Genomic DNA, 22,039 nt, shown 5'->3' with positions numbered 1-22,039 from the left:
ATCTTTACGATGTGAAAAAAATTATTATTTAAAGGATCGGGGTTTTAAGAAACATATTCTTCAAAAAGACAATGTTTTCTATACCACAATAAACAGTATGGCAAGTTTAAATTGGTTAAATAACTAGATACTCGTTGCAAGCAATGAGAGTTCTTGCGTCCAATCAACCATACTTATTTGTGATATTGTATGCATGCAAAATGTATTATCAATAACAATAGTTACTTGCTCTGCTCCTATTTTGTATTGTTTGATGTGACCGGTCTGCAGGGGATGCTCACTCCTCCATGGCACCTGATCCCACCTCTGATGTTTGGAGGTCCGTGTTTGATCTGCTCCTATTTTGTATTGTTTGATGGACTTTTGAGCCTGAATACTGTTCGTTATCTCCATATACACAGGTGACTCTCGATGGCTCGAACTCCGATCTCTCGAAGTTCTCGATCTCTCGAAGTGAACCTTCGGTCCCGTTTTTTCCTCTACATAACTAAGCAAATTTACTCCTGATCTCTCGAACTCCCGATCTCTCGAAGTTCTCTATCTCTCGAACCAAGACCTGGGTCCCGTTACACATATTTCATTGTTTTTTACTCTCTATCACTCGAAGTTTTGATTGCGCAAGTAATTTGATTACACGTCGATCAAGCGTAAACAGGTGACTCTCGTTGGCAAACATCATCACTTACTGTACCTTAGCTTTATTATACTTCTACAATAAGCAGATTGTGAACTAAATCCAGGTCCTAAAACTCCAAAATATCCATGTATGGTATGCACTAAAGCAGTCCGTTGGAATCAACAGGCAATAGCATGTGATAATTGTGAATGCTGGTACCATATAAAATGCATAGACATGGGAAGCCACATGTACCAAGCTTTTGCAAAGCCAGACGTTTCATGGATTTGTTGTCAATGTGGCCTTCCAAATTTTAGTACTTCCTTTTTTGAGTCTGCGGACATATCTACTTCTAATTTCTATGATTCATTATCTGACACTTCTATTTCCTCATTGAATATCGACATTGGCGAACCTGTCATTACATCATCACCAAAATGTCACCATAATACATCAAAAGCTAAAGCAGAGCCAATGAAAATACTTACAATTAATTTTCAAAGCATAAAGGCCAAACGTGTGGTATTCTGGAACCTTCTGGAATCATGCCAACCAGACATTGTATTGGGATGTGAGACTTGGTTAAAGCCAATTATCACAAACCAAGAAATTGTCCCATCTGGAAATGAAGTCTTCCGAAATGACAGAGCAGATGGATATGGTGGGGTACTAATAGCTGTTAAGTCAACTTACATAAGTAGCCAAGTGGATTTTGACCTCAACAGTGAGATTGTGGCAGTGCAAATTGAAGGGACAGACAAATCATCCAAACAGAGACTATTCCCATACTCAAATAATCTGCAATGATATCCGACGGATTACAGATTTATACAAATCTTCAACAATATGGATAGGTGGAGATGCAAACCTACCAGATATTAACTGGGAAAACGACACCATTTTTAACCATTGTTACCATTTTGGTAACAAATATCCAAAGGATATTAATGAGCATTTCATTGCCACAAAATCGGACACAGGACTGAACCAAATTATCAATTTTCCAACTAGAGACGAAGCAACTTTAGAAATTTTTCTAACAAATCGTCCTAATCTAGTTCACAGGTGTGTAGGTATACCAGGTATAAGTGACCATTACACAATTGCATATATAGAAACCCTCAGTAAAGCTAAATACCAGAAACCAGCACGCAGGAAGATATATATTTGGAAGAATGCAGATATCTCAAACCTCCGAACAGCTATGAGCCAGTTTGCTGAGGAATTCCATATCAAGTATTTAGAAACCACAGATGTAAACAGCCTATGAAACACCTTCACAGAAAAGTGTGCTACCTTAATGGAGAAACACGTACCATCAAAACTCACTAGTGAAAGGTTCAACCAAGTATTGATCAACAGGAAAGTGAAAAGACTATCAAAAAAGAAAAAGCGATGCTACAACAAAGCTAAGAGAAGCAGAAAACAACAGGATTGGGATGACTTTAAGAAAATTAAGAAAGAAACCCAGAGGAGATGTAGAGAAACATACAACTCCTACATCTCTAATATGCTTAGTGAGGATAATGCCAACAATCCAAAAAGGTTTTGGGGATTCATCAAAAGCAAGAGAATGGAAACATCCGGAGTGGCTCCATTACGTAAAGAGGGGATATTTTATAGTGACACCACTACTAAAGCCAACATTTTGAACGAACAGTTTACTTCAGTATTCACGCAAGAGGACAACTCCAACTTACCTGAGAAACCCAAGAGTCCTTACTCACCTGTCCCAGACATCACAGTCCATCAGGCCGGTGTCCTGAAGCTCTTACATAACATCAACCCATACAAGGCCACTGGTCCAGACAACATCCCAGGGAAATTCCTGAAAGAACTAGCAAATGAAATTTCACCTATACTCACCACCATATTCAATGTTTCAATACAGCAAGAAAAGATACCTGATCAGTGGAAAGAGGCACTTATAACACCATTATTTAAGAAAGGAGACAGAGGAAAGGCTTCTAATTATAGACCAGTCTCTCTAACATCTATCTGTTGCAAATTATTGGAACATATATTACACAGCAATATCATCACACATCTTGAGGCAAATGGAATATTATCGGATTACCAACATGGGTTTCGTAAACAAAGATCTTGTGAATCCCAGCTCATCATAACACTCCAGGAGCTAGCCGATGGATTGAATAGTGGAGACCAAATGGACTGTATCCTACTCGATTTCTCAAAAGCCTTTGACAAGGTGCCCCATCAAAGACTCCTGAGTAAATGCTACTATTATGGTATAAGAGGCAGGACATTAGAGTGGATTAATAATTTTCTGAATGGTCGTACTCAGAAGGTCATCCTAGAAGAGAAGTCATCAAGAATATCAGAAGTCACATCAGGGGTGCCGCAGGGAACGGTGCTTGGCCCACTTCTCTTCCTAATTTACATCAACGATCTTCCAGAAAAAGTAACATCAACAGCCCGTCTTTTTGTTGATGACTGCTTACTTTACAGAAAGATCAGTAAAGAAGAAGACACCAACTACATCCAACAAGACCTTGACAGACTGCAGTCATGGGAAAATGATTGGTTAATGTCATTCAACCCAGATAAATGTGAAGTGCTGCATGTGACCAACAAAAGGAAACCTATAATAAGAAACTACACCATCCATGGAAAGAACCTAGCCACAGTAAAGTCTGCAAAATATCTAGGTCTTAACATCAGTGGCAACTTGTCATGGAATCAGCACATCGGAACAATTACAAAGAAAGCAAACAACATCAATGCTTTTCTGAGACGCAACATCAGCACATGCCCTAGCACTATCAAGGCGCAGTGCTATACCACCTTAGTGAGACCAATAGTGGAGTATGCTTCAATCATATGGGACCCAGTAACACAGAAAAACATCTATGAACTGGAAATGGTGCAAAGGAGAGCAGCACGCTTTGTTACTGGAAATTACAGAACAACTAGCAGTGTGACCAGGATGCTTGAAGATCTGCAATGGCCAATACTACAAGAGCGCAGACATAAAGCAAAGGTCATCATGCTTTACCGTATTGTTCACCATCTTGTTGCAATACCATCACAAAACTACTTTGTACCAAGGGGACCTAACTTAACAACACGGGGTCATAACATCAGGTTCCTGCTCCCTTATTCCAGAATTCAGGGTCATCAGCAGTCCTTTTTTCCATCTGCCATAACACTGTGGAACAATCTACCATCTACTGCTGTCAACTCCTCTAGCCTGGAGGGTTTCAAGAACAGCATTGGAGCAATCAGAATGACCTAATTCCAACATTTTTAATTGTAAACAGTACCAGAATGGTTTTTATGTACTGTAAATAGACCGTTGTTTCCCTTTGGGCAAGTGTACATAGTGACAATCACGACATTACACCAGAAGGTGGCTTGTGATTTAAAGGAAGAAGAAGAAGAAAATTAATTCAGCTTGGACTTATCTGGATAACATTGGACGCCTTGGGCTGGGAAGGACGGGTTAATTGGATGTTTACATAGATGATACTACACCTGTGAGTCGTCCGAGTGTTGATTAAATTAACTGGTTAATTGGTAAATTATAAACAAATCGCTTCACAACTTATTTTGACTGGACGAGACGATAATTTTGAGAAAATAATTTAGGGACGTGTCAGTAATTTTCCATAGATTAGGAACTTAATATTATTAGAGTTTACACAATCCCAGTTTGGCAAACATTGCACAAGAAATCCCATCTCAAGAATTGTTTACCGATTACGAGCAATCTTGTGAAGGACCGATCAAGCCCGCGCACGGGGGTTAGCAAAATCAACAATTGCTATTCAGGTTTCGTGTAATCAAGAAATGAGAACAAATAAATATTTAAACTTAAGTTAATCATTTCATTTATTCAAAACACAATCATTGCTGTTGAAATCAAGTGAATTACAGTCCCTGAAACGTTCTACTTTCCCACTTGAACGGTGAGCGAACGCTGAACGAACGGTGAACGAACGGTGAACGAACGCAGAGCGAACGGTGAGTGAACGATGTGTGAACGCTGAACGCAACTTGGTGAACGATGTGTGAACGGTGAACGGTGAGCGAACGCAGAACGCGAACGGAGCGCAAACGCGAACGCAAAGTGAACGCTGAACGAACGGTGAACGCAAGATGAACGATATATTCGGAATGCCTCTGATCTTTTCCTTGCATTGAAACTATTTTATTGTATTATAATGTCAGGTGCCAAAAAAAAAAAATAAATAAATAAGTAAACCAATAAATGAATGAATAAATAAGTAAATAAAATAAATTCTCCAAAATTGTCCTAAGAAAGACGATTCATGCACATTAAGATTTTAATCACATGATTTTTAACGCATTAAAACATTGCAATTGTGGCCGAACGCTGAAGTATAAAAGATATTTTTTTAGTTGGAAAATAAAAATGTTTATTCTTATTTGATAACAAATCAGAGAAAACTTCTGACTTATAGAATGAATTAAGCGATTGTAACATCCATTCATATATGTATCTCCGTGTCAAGGCGATTTCATGTAAAGTAATAAAAAAAATTAATTACAAAGGTCATTGGACGTTTTGCATTTATACGCTCGTATTTTAAATGTTTAATACAATAATATATTATGTGTCATTTCTATTTTTCATGATGATTTATTGAGCCGACTTCTACATGTATCTGTAGATGGCCGTGATTATACTAAGACAAGATAATACAAAGATACATATTCATATTATTTGTTATAAATTCAATTTTCAGAACTTTATATTTAAGTAATATGCTGTTATAATTTGTATCAAACAGACAAATGAGAGAGAGAGAGAGAGAGAGAGAGAGAGAGATTCCGTTTCAGCCCCCCTTTCTTTCAGGCTTCACTAAATGTTTGCACCTATATCAAACAATAACTGATATTTTTTTCTAAATATATTAGAGAGTGAAAGTAACTTCTTTTTTTTTATCAACAAATCATATCCATCTGTTTGACAGTATTACTCGTTTTTATTTTCCTGCTTCAAGTTCACACGAAGTCCACGTGCTTGTCCTGTCAATCAAAATCATTCGACACTGTGCAGGTGTGAAAGTTTCGTCACATCGAAGACGAAGTGAAAGTATTTCCAACAAGATATAACATTTATTTTTATCATTTATAGATTTGATACAAACATTTGAATAATTAGTGAATAAAATATATTGGGCATTAACACTTGAATTTGAAACATACTCTCTGCCAATTTCAAATACCACCGCCGACACGTGTACATTTTGAACTACTATTGTTTTGTGACTTTTTTAGATGCATGTTTGTTTTGAGACTGAAATTTTGTTCTAAAAAAGACCTTAACTTTTTTTTAACAGGTTAATTAAAATTTTCTGGAAATACAGTACTGACTAAGTAACAGATTTAGGGGAAAAGAGGGGGGTATTAATTATATCGAATTGCAAACATATAAAGTTACGGTGAAGAAAGATTTTTTCTCTATAACTATAGACTTTACATACATGTATTATAGTAGCGAATATTCTGTAGTGCATTACATTTTAAATAAATATTTCCTTTAAACACACTATCAATTTAATTCGCTCCAAAGATAATAAATTTACAGGATATCCGCAGTATGTATAACTCTCAGAACTAGTTCTATCATATTTTCTGTAGTAATTGAATAAAAAAAACGCGTTAGAAATAAATATTTTCGTAATTTTGCTGCGTAATTATTTGACTTGGATAATTATATCTCCATTAACGATTTGTCGTCTTTAACAAAACATCAAAATGTTGCAGTGCTTGAAGTATTTAATTGCACATTGGCCTTAGTTAAATTTAATATTTCAGCATCGTTCTACATAGGTACAGGATGTGCTTATAACAACATTTTTTTCCAGAGTAATTTAATAAATAACCTAATAGCTAAGTTAGAATAATAAAAATGTATATCTTAGATTTTTCCCCCATGAAATAATGATTCTTCAAACACGATATGTTAGTATTAAATTAAAAAATCTGTAACCCCTTACCTACAAAAAGGTAAGTCCTTTCACTTGGGAGTTCCGAATGGCAATGACAACTGAACGATAGGTGAACGCTGAACGCAAGGTGAACGCAAAGTGAACGGAACGAAGAGCGAACGCTGAACGCTTTGTGAACGGTGAACGCGAGCGCACGGTGAACGGTGAACGCAAAACTGTGAACGGAGAGCGAACGGTGAACGCACGGTGAACGAACGGTGAACGCACGCTGAACGAACGGTGAACGAACGGTGAGCGAACGGAAAAATGGGAAAGTAGAACGTTTCAGGGACTGTACCTGTAAAATACGAATGAAAACTTGTAATGATACTATCAACATATACTTCCAGTATGTATAATAGTAGAACAATGATGATCGGAACTGAAAATTCCGGATTTTATTCACTTACTATCTCTCGAACCCCCCGATCTCTCGAACTTTTCTTGAACCCTTGAACTTCGAGAGATCGCGAGTCACATGTATTTCATTCCATTCATATGTCGATAATATCTATCCACATGTACTTAAAATAAAAGATAGAGAGAGCCTGACTCACCTGTTTCATATTTGAATATTTGCTTTTGAGGTTTATATCTCCAAGCTAATTTGATACTCAAAAGCATGATACATACGAACAATGTTTACAACGAGGCAAGCTATTGACTTGCCTCAACAAGTTGATGAAACAAGGATATCAACAATATATCTATTAAAGTATTTTGCAAGTTCCATGGCCGATAAAATGACCTTGTCAGCAACTACCATCTACTATCGAATGCTGACTGACATTTTTCATACTAATATTTATACCATTTCTTAAACACTGAATTGTTTACAGATTTTTCCCTTTGCCCCATCATGACAATGAGCACACGGCGGCTATAACCGCTCGACAGGGGATGCTTACTCTCCATGACACATGATCCCATCTCTCATGTTTTAGATGGGATGTCTAAAATGGAAGTATTATTAATAAAAGTTCTTTAAATGAGAGCCGATTCGTTTGTGCTCTGCTCCCAATTTGTATTGTTTCAATGGACTTTTGAGTTTGATTACTGTTCGTTATCTCCATATTTCATTTATATATGCTAGTTTAAAGACACATAAAAATAACATGAGTCACAAAAAAACATTATTTTAAAGATTGTTTTATTTGTAAGAAATTTGAAAAAAAGCGCAGAATACACACAGGAAAAGAAACCGCCAAATATCATTCTTAAAGATCAAAACGTAACCTTGAGAGAAAAAAATGACCAAAAAAAAAAAAAAAATAAATAAATAAATAAATGAATAAAATGAATAAATAAATAAAAATTCCAGACATACTCGGTATTTAACCCGGATTGCCCGTATAAAACCACTACGCAAGGGAACGTTCCAGTCCTAATCGTTGTTTATTTTGCACTCAATGGCTCATACCAGGTTGAGAATTTTTTTTTTCATAATACGAAATTATAAGTTGATAGTTAGGTAGCCAAATGTTCTGCAAGCAGATCCACATCGGAATTCGTTTTAACAAAAACTGTTAGCATAGGAAAGAATCATACTACTGATGCAGACTTTTGATATGTTTACTTCCTTATTCATTAACTTATGCCAAATACAGACATGTTCATGAAATCTTTTTTTTTCTGCGTTTCTATACTACTGCACCAGTCCTTTTTATCTACTTTTGAAATGTGGACAGAATACATTATTTTACGCGTAAATCTTCGCGCCCTTTTCTGTTTTCGATGTATGTTCTATTGAGTAGATGTGATTGTTTCCATGGAATAAAAATTATGTTCCTATAGCTTGATTCTCGATCTTTGGAATGTATATTTATCATATTTTACATATAGTTTATCGCATATAGGCAAGTAACACTTAAGAAATGAATTCGCTAAGATTTCATACTTTTATATATTATTTTCCTGTTTAGGCCAAATGTGAAGTATTCCGATTAGTTATACATTCATGAAAAGACCAATTTCATTCATTCATTTCTTTTACTTACTTGCTTTATTTTATTTAAAGACAATAAGCAATCTATAATAATGATTTAACATATTACGCACATGCATGCACATTCCACTTGTAGTCCTGTTGTTTTCGTGAGCACAGATAATTTTATGTACTTTCATGTTCTCTCTCCATTCTTCTGATGAATCGGAGACAAGTTTTATTCCATAAGAGTCTTGATATTTTGTGAAATGCCTTCAAAATGTGCGGTAACCAAAGACAAGAAATCTGAAAGTCTGGAACGTTTTTTTTAACAAAACATGTCTCGCCCTACGACGGATAAGGAATTTGATACCATTTATGTTCAGTAGCGTGCATCTATAAAACATATTCCTATCAATTTCATTCAACAATCTTTCAAAGAAAAATAGTTCTTTTTTTTTTTTTTTGGCGTTTTGCATTCATTTAATATGACAGGTGCCCTTCATGCGAAAGAAACATTTGCCACGTCATTACTTACTGTAAATATTGATTGCTGTAGTCGAGCAAGCTTCCTGACAAGCTATTACTTATAACACAATATCTATTACAGTTGTGCAATCCCTGTAACTTCTCATTCCTGACAAACATAAAATATAAAAGAAATAATTGTTTTTTTTAAGTTTGTAGTATTTAACAGTTAATGTGTAAAGGTAGACCCAACATTTTTGGCAATCCTAGGAGGTAAATGCAATGTTCATGAAAATTATAAAAACTCTTAACAATAGAAAGAAGCAGACATGCATCATATCAATGATAAATACGTAAATTTAAGCTGAAACAATTGACAAAAAATATCGGACAATCTGAGGATTGAATCCGCATCCTCCGCATGAAAATCCGACACGCTAACCACTACACCAACAGAGGAAAGAGCTTCAAATTGAAAACGACGAATATCAAGAATATGGTTCATTAAATTTTAAATCAAATTATATATTTAGCATTTTTATAAACGCTCTATTAACCCTACTAATATCGTAGAAAATGAAAACGTTGTAAACATCTATTTTTGAAATTCACTTCCGTGAGCGACCGGAAGTGCCGACGACAAAGAATTCAGAAAATGATCTGTAACTCGACACCAGAAGTGAATTTTTAAATGTTCTCTCGGATAGGCCAAATATATGTTACAATACATAATTCCTTGACATTTCTTGTAGATCCATTCAATAGTTTTGAATTCGCATGCACAAAAATTTTGAAGTCAATTATAATAATGATAAGTTGAATCAATAAGGTCTTCCGTGAAGACGGAGACCTTAATAAAACTTTCAATATGGTGGTAAATTTTCAATATGGTGGTCACGGGAAATGACCCTCATAATCCTTGCTATATTCACGTCTATAGAAAACTTTCTGTAATGGTAACTGGTAATTTTTCATTTTGTATATCATTAGTTGGATCCAGCAACTGTACTTATTGGTGGGCAACCAGAACGATTTAATACAACTCAAGGAATGGTTGTTTGATATAATAGTTATTAATGCTGATTTATTTATTTCTTAACTTCCAAATTATTTTGAAAATTCAGATTCAGTAAGAATTGTTAATGGAAGCTCTATAAATGAAGGCCGAGTCGAGATTTTGATGAATGGCGAATGGCGTAGTGTATGTGACAGCGGCTGGGGCAACGATGAAGCTAACGTGACTTGCAGAAGCCAAGGGTATTCCGGGTAATTAAATTTGAGGAAGAATTTTAAACATTATTTTCATAGTGTTATATTTCTCAAAATGTTTCTCTATATATGTAGTTTACCTGTAGAATTTGGAAATTATGTTACCCGTATACGTTTTCCTTCAATTAATGTTAGATTTCCTAAAGTTCCTTGCCTTAAGTTTTTATAAAACGATCTTGGAAACTATGGATAGATCTTATCATTAATATTTTAATGTTATTACGAAATTAGGAGTATTATAAATAGTAAAGAATTTCTCTTTTGTAGAGGTCTGTCTGTTTTGTCGTCTTTGTTTGGAGAGAAAAGTGGACAGAAATGGATGTTAAGTGTTTCCTGTGGTGGTTCCGAGATTTCATTGTTAGTGTGTCGACCTTCAGTTGTTACATCCAGTTACTGTTTGAATGGCAGGACCGCCGGAGTATTTTGTTACCGCTCACTAAATGGTTGGTTAGGCTGACAATTATGAATGTTGGATTATAATTTGTTCATTGTTTATAACTCTGTTTACTTTTATGATTCAGATTCAGTACGTTTTATTAATGGAAGCTCTTTAAATGAAGGCCGAGTCGAGGTTTTGTTGAATGACGAATGGCATAGTGTTTGTGGCAGCGGCTGGGACAAACGCGAGACTAATGTGCTTTGCAGAAGCCTTGGGTATTCCGGGTAATTAGATTTGTTCTTTAAAAAGTTCTTAAAAATTCACATTTGAATATTACAGTTTCAAATATTTTCTAAAATTTTTAGAAGTCGTTTTCAGTTCATTAAATTTTTTACACTTGTGTAATTGCTTTGTAAGTATAATATATTGTTTTTATTCAAATAATTTACCTTACCTTTGTATAAGAATATTTTTGAACATTATGGGTTTGATCATCAGGAATGTACTAAAATGTTATACCTTTAAAAATTGGTTCCTATATAAATATATATTAAAACAGTCTAACATTTACAATGATTTACTGAGCGGACATTAAAAAATCGATGTTTGACCGCAGAGTAAGATATTGGACCTGTCGATGAGATATTGGATCGCTTACGTCACACTGTGGGCGGGATCAGCTAAATGTTAGGTGAATTGACCGAGTTTTTCCGAAGTGCGGTAAAGAGAATTTTCATCATGGAAGCCAGTAAAAAAAATAAATAAATGAAAGATATAATAAAACATGTATTGACTGTGTTCTCGGGTAAAATACGTTTTGTCGACCCCTCGAACCAAAATGGTTCTTGGGTCCGACAAAACACATATTGCCCTCGAACCCAGTCAATAAATGTATAATTATAAAGATTTGAATAATTTTGCTTGGAAAATATAATTCTTTCGTAGAGGTCTGCCGGCTTTGTCGTCTGTGTTTGGAGAAGGAAGTGGACAATCGCGGATGTTGGGTAATGTCTACTGTAATGGACTTGAACTTTCTCTGTTCGGGTGTCGTCTTTCAGTAGTTGCATCCAGCAGCTGTGTTAATGGCGGACACGCTGGAGTCGTCTGTTACCATGCATTAAATGGTAGGTGAAACAGACTTTTTAAATCTTCTTTGTTTGTTTTGTTTGTTTGTTGTTTAACGTCCCTCTCGCGAATTTTTCACTCATATAGAGACGCCACCACTTGCCGGTGGAGGGCTGCAAATGTTGAGCTATACTCAGCAATGAGGGCCATTGAGCAGTGAGGGATCTTTTTCATGCTAGCACCTACTGCGACACAGGACCTCGGTTTATACTGTCTCATCCGATGGACCACAATCTTATTTACGTTTGACTTTATTACGATTGACTTTATTTACTTCATCTTTTGTTGTTGTTTTTTTTTTTCAGATTCAGTGAGAATTGTTAATGGGAGCTCTTCATATGAAGGCCGAGTCGAAATATATCTAGGTGGACAACAGCATAGTGTGTGTGACAGAGGATGGGGCAAAAGGGAAGCTGATGTGACTTGCAAAAGCAATGGTTTTTCCGGGTAATCATAGTCTTATGCTATTATATTTAACTCAACAACCTGAATCATCGACAAATCTTAATATCTTTATACGAAATATAATAATCTGCTTACGAAGAACTTTAAACAATGCCGATCGTGAAAAATGGTTTTGGTCCTTTTTATTGAAAAGGGTGAAGATAACGAACAGTGATCGATTTAAAAAAATCTATAAACAATACAAAGTTTTGAGCAGGGCATAAAACACAACCCCCGGAAATTCCAGAGGTAGGATCGTGTGCCTAGGAGGAGTAAGCATCTCCTGTTGACCTGTCACCCCCCGCCGTGAGCCCTATGTATTGATCAGGTAATCGGAACATTCCGTAGTCAAATTTAGTATAAAAACAAAGGTCTAACAATTGACACACGTCAGTCAAAATACGACCCAATAATAGGTTATATTTATTAACAAAGTCATTATAAAGACCATAGAATTTATGTAATGCTGACTTTAAACGAGGTTGTTAAAATCCCTGTAGCATCATCTTATCTATCAGTAGCCTGTCTCGATTTAAAAATTGATCGTATGCAAGTGATAGCGGAATATTACTACATAAATAAGGAAGGTTGACGATGGAAACAAGAAATAATCTTTTTTGTCATACAATTGTGTTGTTAGTTGATCCTCATCATCTGTAGTCAGTAAAACATCCAAATATTATATATCATGTTTATTTTTTATGGAAGTGTGTCGGTGAGTGTGTGCATGTTCCCTGGTTTCCTATTATGTGTTTTGATTATCTGGAAAGATGGTGCTCATCACTGTTTATGATTTTTCTTTATCGCATTTTTCTAAATCCCTACAAACTAAATTTGTGGCTCAATTAAAATAGCAAAGGTGAATTTTCAAGGCTTGGCAACAGGTACCAAAAGACAGGATGTTTAAATTATTATAAGAAAAAAGGTCATGTTATTCAATGCTCAGTTTTCAAGATACCTACTTTATAAAAAAAAAATAAAACCTTACGTTGAAACACAATGGGGATATAAATGTATTTTCAATTCGTACAAGTCAAACTCAAGAGGGGTGTGCATTCTCTTTAATAAGAATTTTGAATTTCAGAATCACAGGGAGAAACAGGACGATAACGGTAATCTATTGACTCTCGAGGATGATAAAGTTATTTTAATTAATATTTATGGACCAAACACTGATAATCCAGTTTTATGAAATGGTAAGAAAGACTTTTTTAGAATTTGATAATGATTATTTTATATTATGCAGTGATTTTAATCTGGCTCTTGACCCTTCAATGGAAACAGAAAATTATTGTAACATATAACAATCCAAAGGCGAGGGAAAAACTTTTAGAAATTATGAATGATCTACAAATAATTGACTACATGTACTTCAGGATTTTGAATCCAAATTTAAAATGTTTATGTGGCGAAAGAAAAATCCATTAAAACAATGACGATTAGATTATATTTTAATCTCTGAAAATAGGTGTAATTTGGTTGAGTTGAAAATTTAGCAATTAAACCAGGGTTACAGATCAGACCACTCATCGATGGTTCTTGATATGAAATTTAATACCTTTAAGAAAGGGAAAGGTGTCTGGAAATTTAACAACTCTTTACTTCCAAACAAAACGTACGTTGGCAAGGTTAAAGCAACAATAGAGTCTATTAGAAACCAATATGAAAAGAATAATGTGCTTATAAAAGATATTAATTACAGTACATTTTCTGAAGTCCTTCTAATGAAGATTAGAGGAATAACTATGTCATATTCGTCATATAAAAAGAAAGAAAATATAAAGAAGAAGCCTTGTTAATTGCACAAATAGAATAATTAGAGGCAGAGAATATATTGAATCCACAGTTAATAGAGGAGAATAAAACAAGTCTTGAGAATTTGTGAAAAGAAAAACTACAAAGTCATGTTATAAAGTCTCGAGCCAGATGGGTTAAAGATGGAGAAAAACAATCTCAATATTTTTGCAAACCAGAATCCCGTACCTATTTGAATAAGATTATCAAAAAGGACAAAACAGAGGAAAATGAAATTATTTACAATCAGTCAGAAATTTTAAATAGAATCAGGATGTATTACAAATATTTTTATACTTCTGCAGATGCAGAACTTCTCAATATAGATCTTGCAGATATTATAAGAGTTACTGAGGTTCCAAAACTTGAAAATTATGTTGCCAATACACTTGAGGGAAATATTTTTGAAAATGAAGTCTTATAGGTGTTAAGAAACATTAAAAACATTAAGACACCAGGAGGTGATGGTTTCACTGCTGAATTTTTATTTTTTTTTTAATTTTTATTTTTATTTTTTATTTATTTATTTTGTTTTTTTTGGTCAGATTTGAAACATGTCATAGTACTTGCCATAAATGACAGATTTCAGAAAAAAAGAACTTCCTATTTCTCAAAGACTAGGGATAATTACTTGTTTACCAAAAGGTGATAAGCCAATAGAATTTCTGAAAAATTGGCGGCCTATTACACTTTTAAATGTGTTCTATAAACTTTTATCAGGTTGACGTGTATTAGTTATAGGATAAGATCAACCCTGGAAAATATTATATCAAATATTCGGCTTGGATTTTTAAAAGGAAGATATATAGGTGACAATACCATATTTCTTTATGATCTTATGACTTACACTGAATCTAGAAATATATCGGGATTGCTTGTACTTATAAACTTTGAAAAGGCTTTTGATTCAATATCCTGGACCTTTGTGTATAATGTTTTAATTTTTTGGAGGGTTGGTAAAACATTATAGAATGGGTAAAAATTCGAAATACTAAAAGACCAAGAGCCACTTAGGGCCTTTTTTGGCCCTGAGAATTTCTGAAAAATCGAAACTGCTCAGTTTTGGTTGAAAATGCAGTATTTATAACTTGGACCCTCGGTGACCGTGTACCTATTGAACATGACGTAATTTTCTCTCTTGTCAATGCATTATGACGTCATAAAATGCGTCATTTTCCCATATCCTGTTAATTCCCTTAGAAATGGCCAAAAGTTGAGGTATTTTTTCTATATCTTATATAGAGCACAACTTCTTATCCAAAATATGCAATTACTTAATGAAGGATCTGTTTCTGAAGATCACAAAACATGTTTTAATTTTTGGATCGTGGGCTGTGCTCATATTTTAATTCTTTGCTGAAGGTAGTCAAATACGCATGTTTTCTGCAAAATTCAAGAACATTGCATTTTCTCAATACCTGGATTTTCAAAAAGAAATTTTATTATAAGAAGTGAAAGCACTAAGTCTCTATTTTATTTTGATATATGAAATGGGACAGAGGGTGATATCGACTGATTGATATAAGGACAGGGACATTTTATGCATAAATGAAATATATGGAGATAACGAACAGTATTCAAGCTCAAAAGTCCATTAAACAATACAAAATAGGAGCAGAGCAAATACGGACCTCTAAACATCAGAGGTGGGATCAGGTGCCATGGAGGAGTGAGCATCCCCTGCCGACCGGTCACACCCGCCGTGTGCTCCTTGTCATGATCGGGAAATAACGGAAAAATCCGTCGACAATTCAGTGTGTAAATAATGGCCTAAAGTGAACCTAGCTCTTTTGTACATCTGTATGTGGATTTTTATATGAACAATTTAATATCCAAACAGGATGTCGTCAGGGATATCCCGTAGCACCATATATGTTTCTTCTTTGTGCGGAAATTCTTGCAATTATGATTAAACAAAATCAAAGCATTAAAGAAATTGTAATTAACAAGAAAGAACATAAAATATCCCAATATGTAGATGATACCTGGCTTACCCTTGATGGTTCAAATGTATCACTTTTTGCAGCATTAGGTACAATAATTGATTTTTTCTCAAAGTTTACAGGACTTAAAATTAACACCTTAAAACCTAAATTTGTTTGGATAGGTTTTAAAAAATTCTCAAATCAAGTTTTTCATCATTCTCGTTTGAAACTTGAATGGGGTTACAGAACTTTAATTTACGTGGAATTAATTTTCATTAGAACTAGATAAACTTATTGATATAAACTAAAATGTCCAAATACCGAAAATCAAAGCATTAATACAGCAATGGAAAAGAAGGATTCTTACTCCTATTGGAAGAGTCACAGTTCTGAAAACATTAGTCTTACCAAAACTTAACCATCTTTTTTTTATATCTTTAACAAATCCAAGTAAAGAAATTTCATCATTATTGAACAGAGAAATCTTTGAGCTTATATGGAAATCAAAATGTGATAAAGAAAAAGGAAAATTATTACTCAAGATTTTTTACAAGGAAGATTGAAAATTTTGGGTATAAATAGCTTTATTATATCTCTTATGTGCTCCTTGATTAAAAGATTAACAAGAACCAATCAACCATGGTTTGATATTTTTTGGCAATAAAAGGTTAAAACATATTGCGTAAACTCTTTGATTTTGGTGAAGTTTGTGTCTTGTCTTATTGTAAAAATAACAATGATTTTTGGAAAGATGTGTTTAATTCAAGGCTATGTTTCATGAAGACGCTCAATAACAAGTCATATATGAAATCTAAGTATCTGAATTCACCTGTTTGGTACAATCCCAATATAAAAATGGGAAACAAAATTACTTTTGTAAAGACCTGGTATAATCGGATTTATGTAGTGAATGCGTTATAAATCCATTTATCACAGCGCCCCACGTGGAAGGATGAGCGCACAATATATGCGCAAGCATCTGTACATTCCATTCTCACACCATTTCCAAATGTTGCACGTTTAGGGTTTGCTGTGAATTTTTAAGAAAATTTAGAATATTGCACAATGACATTGTCAAAAGACTGTGGTGTACAAAGACGAGGTTTTACTGATTGTTTGCACTAATTGTACAGTTAGTGTACTTCAACATGCTAGAGTTTTTGACTTCGCGCCGAAGGGCTGTAGGGAGCGTATGGACGTTAGCCGAGGCTCTTACTTGTAGGAGTATTGTTGCTGTAAATATTGACCAAGATGTCCACAACATCTATAGTCGCCAAAGCCAAACAAGGCATTACAAAATTGAGAGAGAGAATAACGTCAATACCAGCAATGAGGAGGACATGCATAATACTACTACACACAGCACAAACGGTATGTCATCTTGTATGCCTACATCAATTATCAGTATAATGTTTTCACTGTTGTATCAATTACATTTTTAAAAAATGCACAAGAAAATACTAAATGTTCAGTTAATCGATCATTCTGTTAAAATCAGTGGGAAAAGGCAAAGAATAAGCTAATCATTACAATTGTTTTTATTGTATTTAGTAGAATCTAAATTTAAGCACACCCCCTTCAACCACAGAGTTTAGAGCAATATAAATATAATTATGCACACGTTAAGATTGGGTTCCATAAACTTGAATTAATTTAACCTCATACTCTTAAGATCACGCACTCGGCATCGTCGGTCATTGTTCCGAGTATATACTTCATGGAGCCTTAATGTTATCGATATATGAGGCTATAATAATAAGACTAATTTATTTATTCGCCAATCAATGAGCTTTGAAAGGAGGGCATATATATATATAATTTATAAAAACAATACAATTAAGTTTATAGCAAGTAATGGCTGCATTACGTGCAATATTAACCTGATCCTCATTTGTAATATTTAACTGTCCTCGCTAGCACCCCTCATACAATTGAAAGACTAGTGTTTTGATGACAAATATCGTTACTTATTGTGTATATATGTGCACATTGTTATAAGATATGTATTTTAAGCTTGTTCTCCCTTCGATTAACATCTTCGTGTCCGTCCTCAACAAATCAGCAACTCCGGCCTGGGGAAACACTTTTTGAAACAGAAAACCTTAAATTTCGCCACTCCTTGGCATTCAATTAATAAACATCGGTCATTCTTAAGTAAATATTAAACTACTTCCAATATTTATGCATGTCATGTTCCACCAAAGCAAGAATTAGGCGATGAGTTGAGAAATGGTTTTAATTAATTTAGGGCGCATCGAGTGAAGAGCAAATTAATTAATTAATTAATTGAAATTAATTTCAGTAGATCTGTATCAAGACAAATTCAGTATATGTTGCTGAGTGAAATAGCTATGGGCGAATGGCTGTTCCTTTTTCCTTAACACCTCTATCAAAACTAGGCCCATAAATCATGGAGGGGGATCAATATCCACATAACAATAAATCCAAAAAATTTATAGATTGAGGGCCATAATGGGTATGATAGCACCATTGATAAGAGCTTTACCTGGCAAAATGGATACAAAAAAAAAAAATCGTTTTTAGACTATTGTCTAGAAAACCAGATGATTTTTTGCGTACTTGGCTTCGTATAACTACTATGTCAAACGCCTTCCATTTGTTGTTACACATCATCACAAAAATAATAAATAAATAAAGTGATTAGTACATTAATTAAACACAAATGAAATATTATCTTTTTTCATTGGGTCTTCAGGTCACAACCTGGTTCGAAATATGAAACGCATTTATTTATCTTGATGTCTTTCTGTTCAGCTCACGCCAACATTTGCTCAAAATTGATGACACGTTTGGCGATTTTGGTCAGCATTGGGAATTCTTCAATGCGTTGAACATTTGTTCCCGTCACAAAAATTAATTCATCTGGGTTTGGAAATTGATACATGTCAAGTTTGTATTCTGACGAAAAGCTAATTAAACCTAAGATTTTGCTGATAGGAGGGCCAATAAATCTTAAAAGTCACTTCAAATGAAATGCAATTCTTTCAGTGCCGTCTTACCGCGCTGTTACCAGCGTTCCCACGATGCAATGATTGGCATAAAAAATGCAGCAACTTTTCATTTGTATAAAGACCATTTGTTTTTATGTCATTTAAATTTTGAATCACTTTATATTTATTTCTTTACGATATGGCTGATTAAGCAGTAATATTCTTTAGTTGAGCACGGTAAGCGCAGACGGAAGGCATACTGGCTGCGGGAAAGCCAGCATATGATTATACACCTATAATTGTAGTAAAGTTATTTTGGTTACGATTAGATCACACAACTTTATAAACAGACGTCAAAATATGTAAGATCTATACAGTTTGATTTGATGTTTAGTATATTTATAAATGACTTATACACGTTGTTAGATTTTACCTTATTAAATTGAGATCTCCATCTTAGAATTACTTGATCACACTTCACATGTTATCATCACGCAAGTACTATTTTATTTATCAACATTACTTACATATACAGTGTCAAATTTTACAATATACAAATACATGTATAGATTATTTAGTATGTATACACATAGATTGTTTGTACTGTTTGTAATTGTAGAAATCATGCTTGTTGTTTGTGATGCCTGAAAGGGCCCTGATTTGGAAATAAAGAATCTTATCTACCATACTATCATCATCAATAAATAAATAAATAAATAGTGTATTCCATCTCATGTCCTCATTAATGTTAATATGTATCCAACAGTAGACAATTAACTATCTTTAGTAAGAAAACCTTTTTATACTAAGCACTTTAAGTTTAAACTCGGCATTGCATAAGTAGAACCTCGTTATAAACGAGTACTTTCATCACGTAGACGTTAAACTGCGGGGGGGGGGGGGGGGGGGGGGCAGTAGGGTAAAGAGACACAGTTACTCTCTGTATTGTTAATTATTAGTCATGCACCATTGTTTACGAATCAGAGCAAACATTCCTGGTAATTTATTATTTATATTAACCTTAAACTAGATGTGTTGCGTCTCAATATAAATATATGCACTATACATGTAAATTATATTCTTTTAGAACTTGAAAAGCTACTTACTTTCATGCGAATCAATTCAATTATTTGGAAGAGAACAATTTAAATGTTATCATTCATAGATTATAAACCCTGCAGTTCAATAGAATAAGAAAGACATTTGAACTTTTTCTCTAGATATTTGGTTCATCTGTTCATTTTAATCAGCAGTAAATTTTAGTATGTTGTAACAAAGCAAGAGAGGAATGTGCTAGAATGGGGTTCCTAATCCGATATTCTATTGCGGGGCAAATGACCGTGGCTGGGTAAAGATATGCATTGATAAAACTGCCGAATCCTTAAATAGTTCAGTAAAGTTAACTATAGGGTCGTTTCCAGATGTGATGGGAAGTTAGATCAGGAAAAAGATCGCAAAAGTAATTAACTCGGTTACCAAGCATAATTAATCTAGTTACAACAGAGGATATTTTATATCTGCAATTCGTCGGGCAGTAAGCTAAAATTTTTAAAAGCGGGCTTAAAAACATAGTGAACTGCCAACTTGATTTAATATTATCATTTATAGTAGTAGTAATATCATTGATATATATTGTGGGGGTCACGGCTGGTTTTGTGAGTAGAGTGTTAAGCTACCCCCACGTTTGTGGCGGCGTGCATATTACATGAGTAACTATGCACGTTTGGCGGATTTAGCTTAACACAATTCATCTCGACTGGCGCCGCTGTGAACAGGGCGCGGCTGCAACATAATTATTTTGACAACTTGTCAATGGAAAACAATTTGACAGAACATTGATTAATTTATTGAAATATTGTTTGGCTTAAACATAAACTTACTACAATTCATTGAATTGAGTGAGTATTGATTGATTGAACATTGATTGATTGAACATTGATTGATTGAATTTTGAAACATTGATTGATTGAACATTGATTGATTGAATATTGATTGATTGATTGAATATTGATTGATATTATTGAAAATGGATTGATTCATTGGACTGAAACTTTTTGATTGATTCAACTGAATATTCATTAATTGATTGGATATTCATTAATTGAATTGATAAATTTATTGATTGATTGATTGAACTTGATATTGATTGATTCAATTGAATATTGATTGATTGATTGAATATTGTTTTATAAGGCTGGCGCACCGCAAAATTTGGAAAGCAAACGCCAGTCTTATAGTGTAAAAAATGACATGTGTACAGTTAATATTGATTGATTGATTGTTTGCTTTGATTGGAGGTGTGCCAAAAACCAATTGGGTCGGCACCCACTGAACACATGTATCTTAAATAATTGATCTGCAACCAGCCGTGGCCATATGATGCCAAACTTAATAAATATATAATTAAGAAATGGTGTCACTTGTTTTTTAGTGGTAGTCTGTGATAATCGGATTTATGTAGTGAATGCGTTATAAATCCATTTATCACAGCGCCCCACGTGGAAGGATGCGCGCGCAATATATGCGCAAGCATCTGTACATTCCATTCTCACACCATTTCCAAATGTTGCACGTTTAGGGTTTGCTGTGAATTTTTAAGAAAATTTACCCGCCCTTCCACACCCCATATTACTTTGAGTTGTTTTCTGCGCCGAGTTCTTTTCATTTCAGAGAAAGAGGCCTAAGGAGCCAAGCTGTCAATCATTATAAGACCTTGCATTGCCTTAGTCACGACCGGCCAAAGCTGCCATTCCTTGCCATACAGTGATGAATGCTATCGTGATGGACACTTCCAAGTACCAGAAGGAAGGACTTCGCTCACCCAATCGTATTGGCTTATTGACTCTAAACAGGGTGAAGCTGCAACACGATAACTATCGATCAAGGACTAGACAACACCCATCGTCACGGCTGGTCATCTTATTATGCGGACAGTATTGTCTCTGTAATTGACAGAGCGAAGAGCCAGTTGGAGAGATACATCGTATAGCGCTTAACACAAATCATCTTGACACGCGTCGCTGTTAACAGGGCGCAGCTGCAACTTGATTATGTGGATGACTTATCGATGGAAAACAATTAATTGACTTGATAATTAACACAGAACATTGATTAATTTATTGAAATATTGTTTGGCTTAAACATAAACTTACTACAATTCATTTGA

General features: G+C 34.5%; 1 protein-coding gene across 1 annotated transcript in view; it reads left to right on the top strand.

Annotated features, from left to right (window-relative positions):
* The first annotated feature begins 10,570 nt into the window (after nucleotides 1-10,570).
* Nucleotides 10,571-22,039, top strand: part of LOC133181542 (scavenger receptor cysteine-rich type 1 protein M130-like) — a 29,586-nt gene continuing 18,117 nt past the window's right edge. The window contains exons 1-4 of the mRNA XM_061316027.1: nucleotides 10,571-10,673; nucleotides 10,777-10,918; nucleotides 11,580-11,758; nucleotides 12,065-12,206. Coding sequence (XP_061172011.1) covers nucleotides 10,571-10,673; nucleotides 10,777-10,918; nucleotides 11,580-11,758; nucleotides 12,065-12,206 — 566 coding nt within the window. The remainder of the gene's footprint in view (nucleotides 10,674-10,776; nucleotides 10,919-11,579; nucleotides 11,759-12,064; nucleotides 12,207-22,039) is intronic.

Source organism: Saccostrea echinata, unplaced genomic scaffold, assembly GCF_033153115.1.
Source record: "Saccostrea echinata isolate AGI-Se365-2 ecotype Australia unplaced genomic scaffold, CSIRO_AGI_Sech_v1 ptg000009l, whole genome shotgun sequence".
NCBI lineage: Eukaryota > Metazoa > Mollusca > Bivalvia > Ostreida > Ostreidae > Saccostrea > Saccostrea echinata.
The sequence above is the reverse complement of the archived record's forward strand: the minus strand, read 5'-3'. Positions and strand labels throughout refer to the sequence as shown.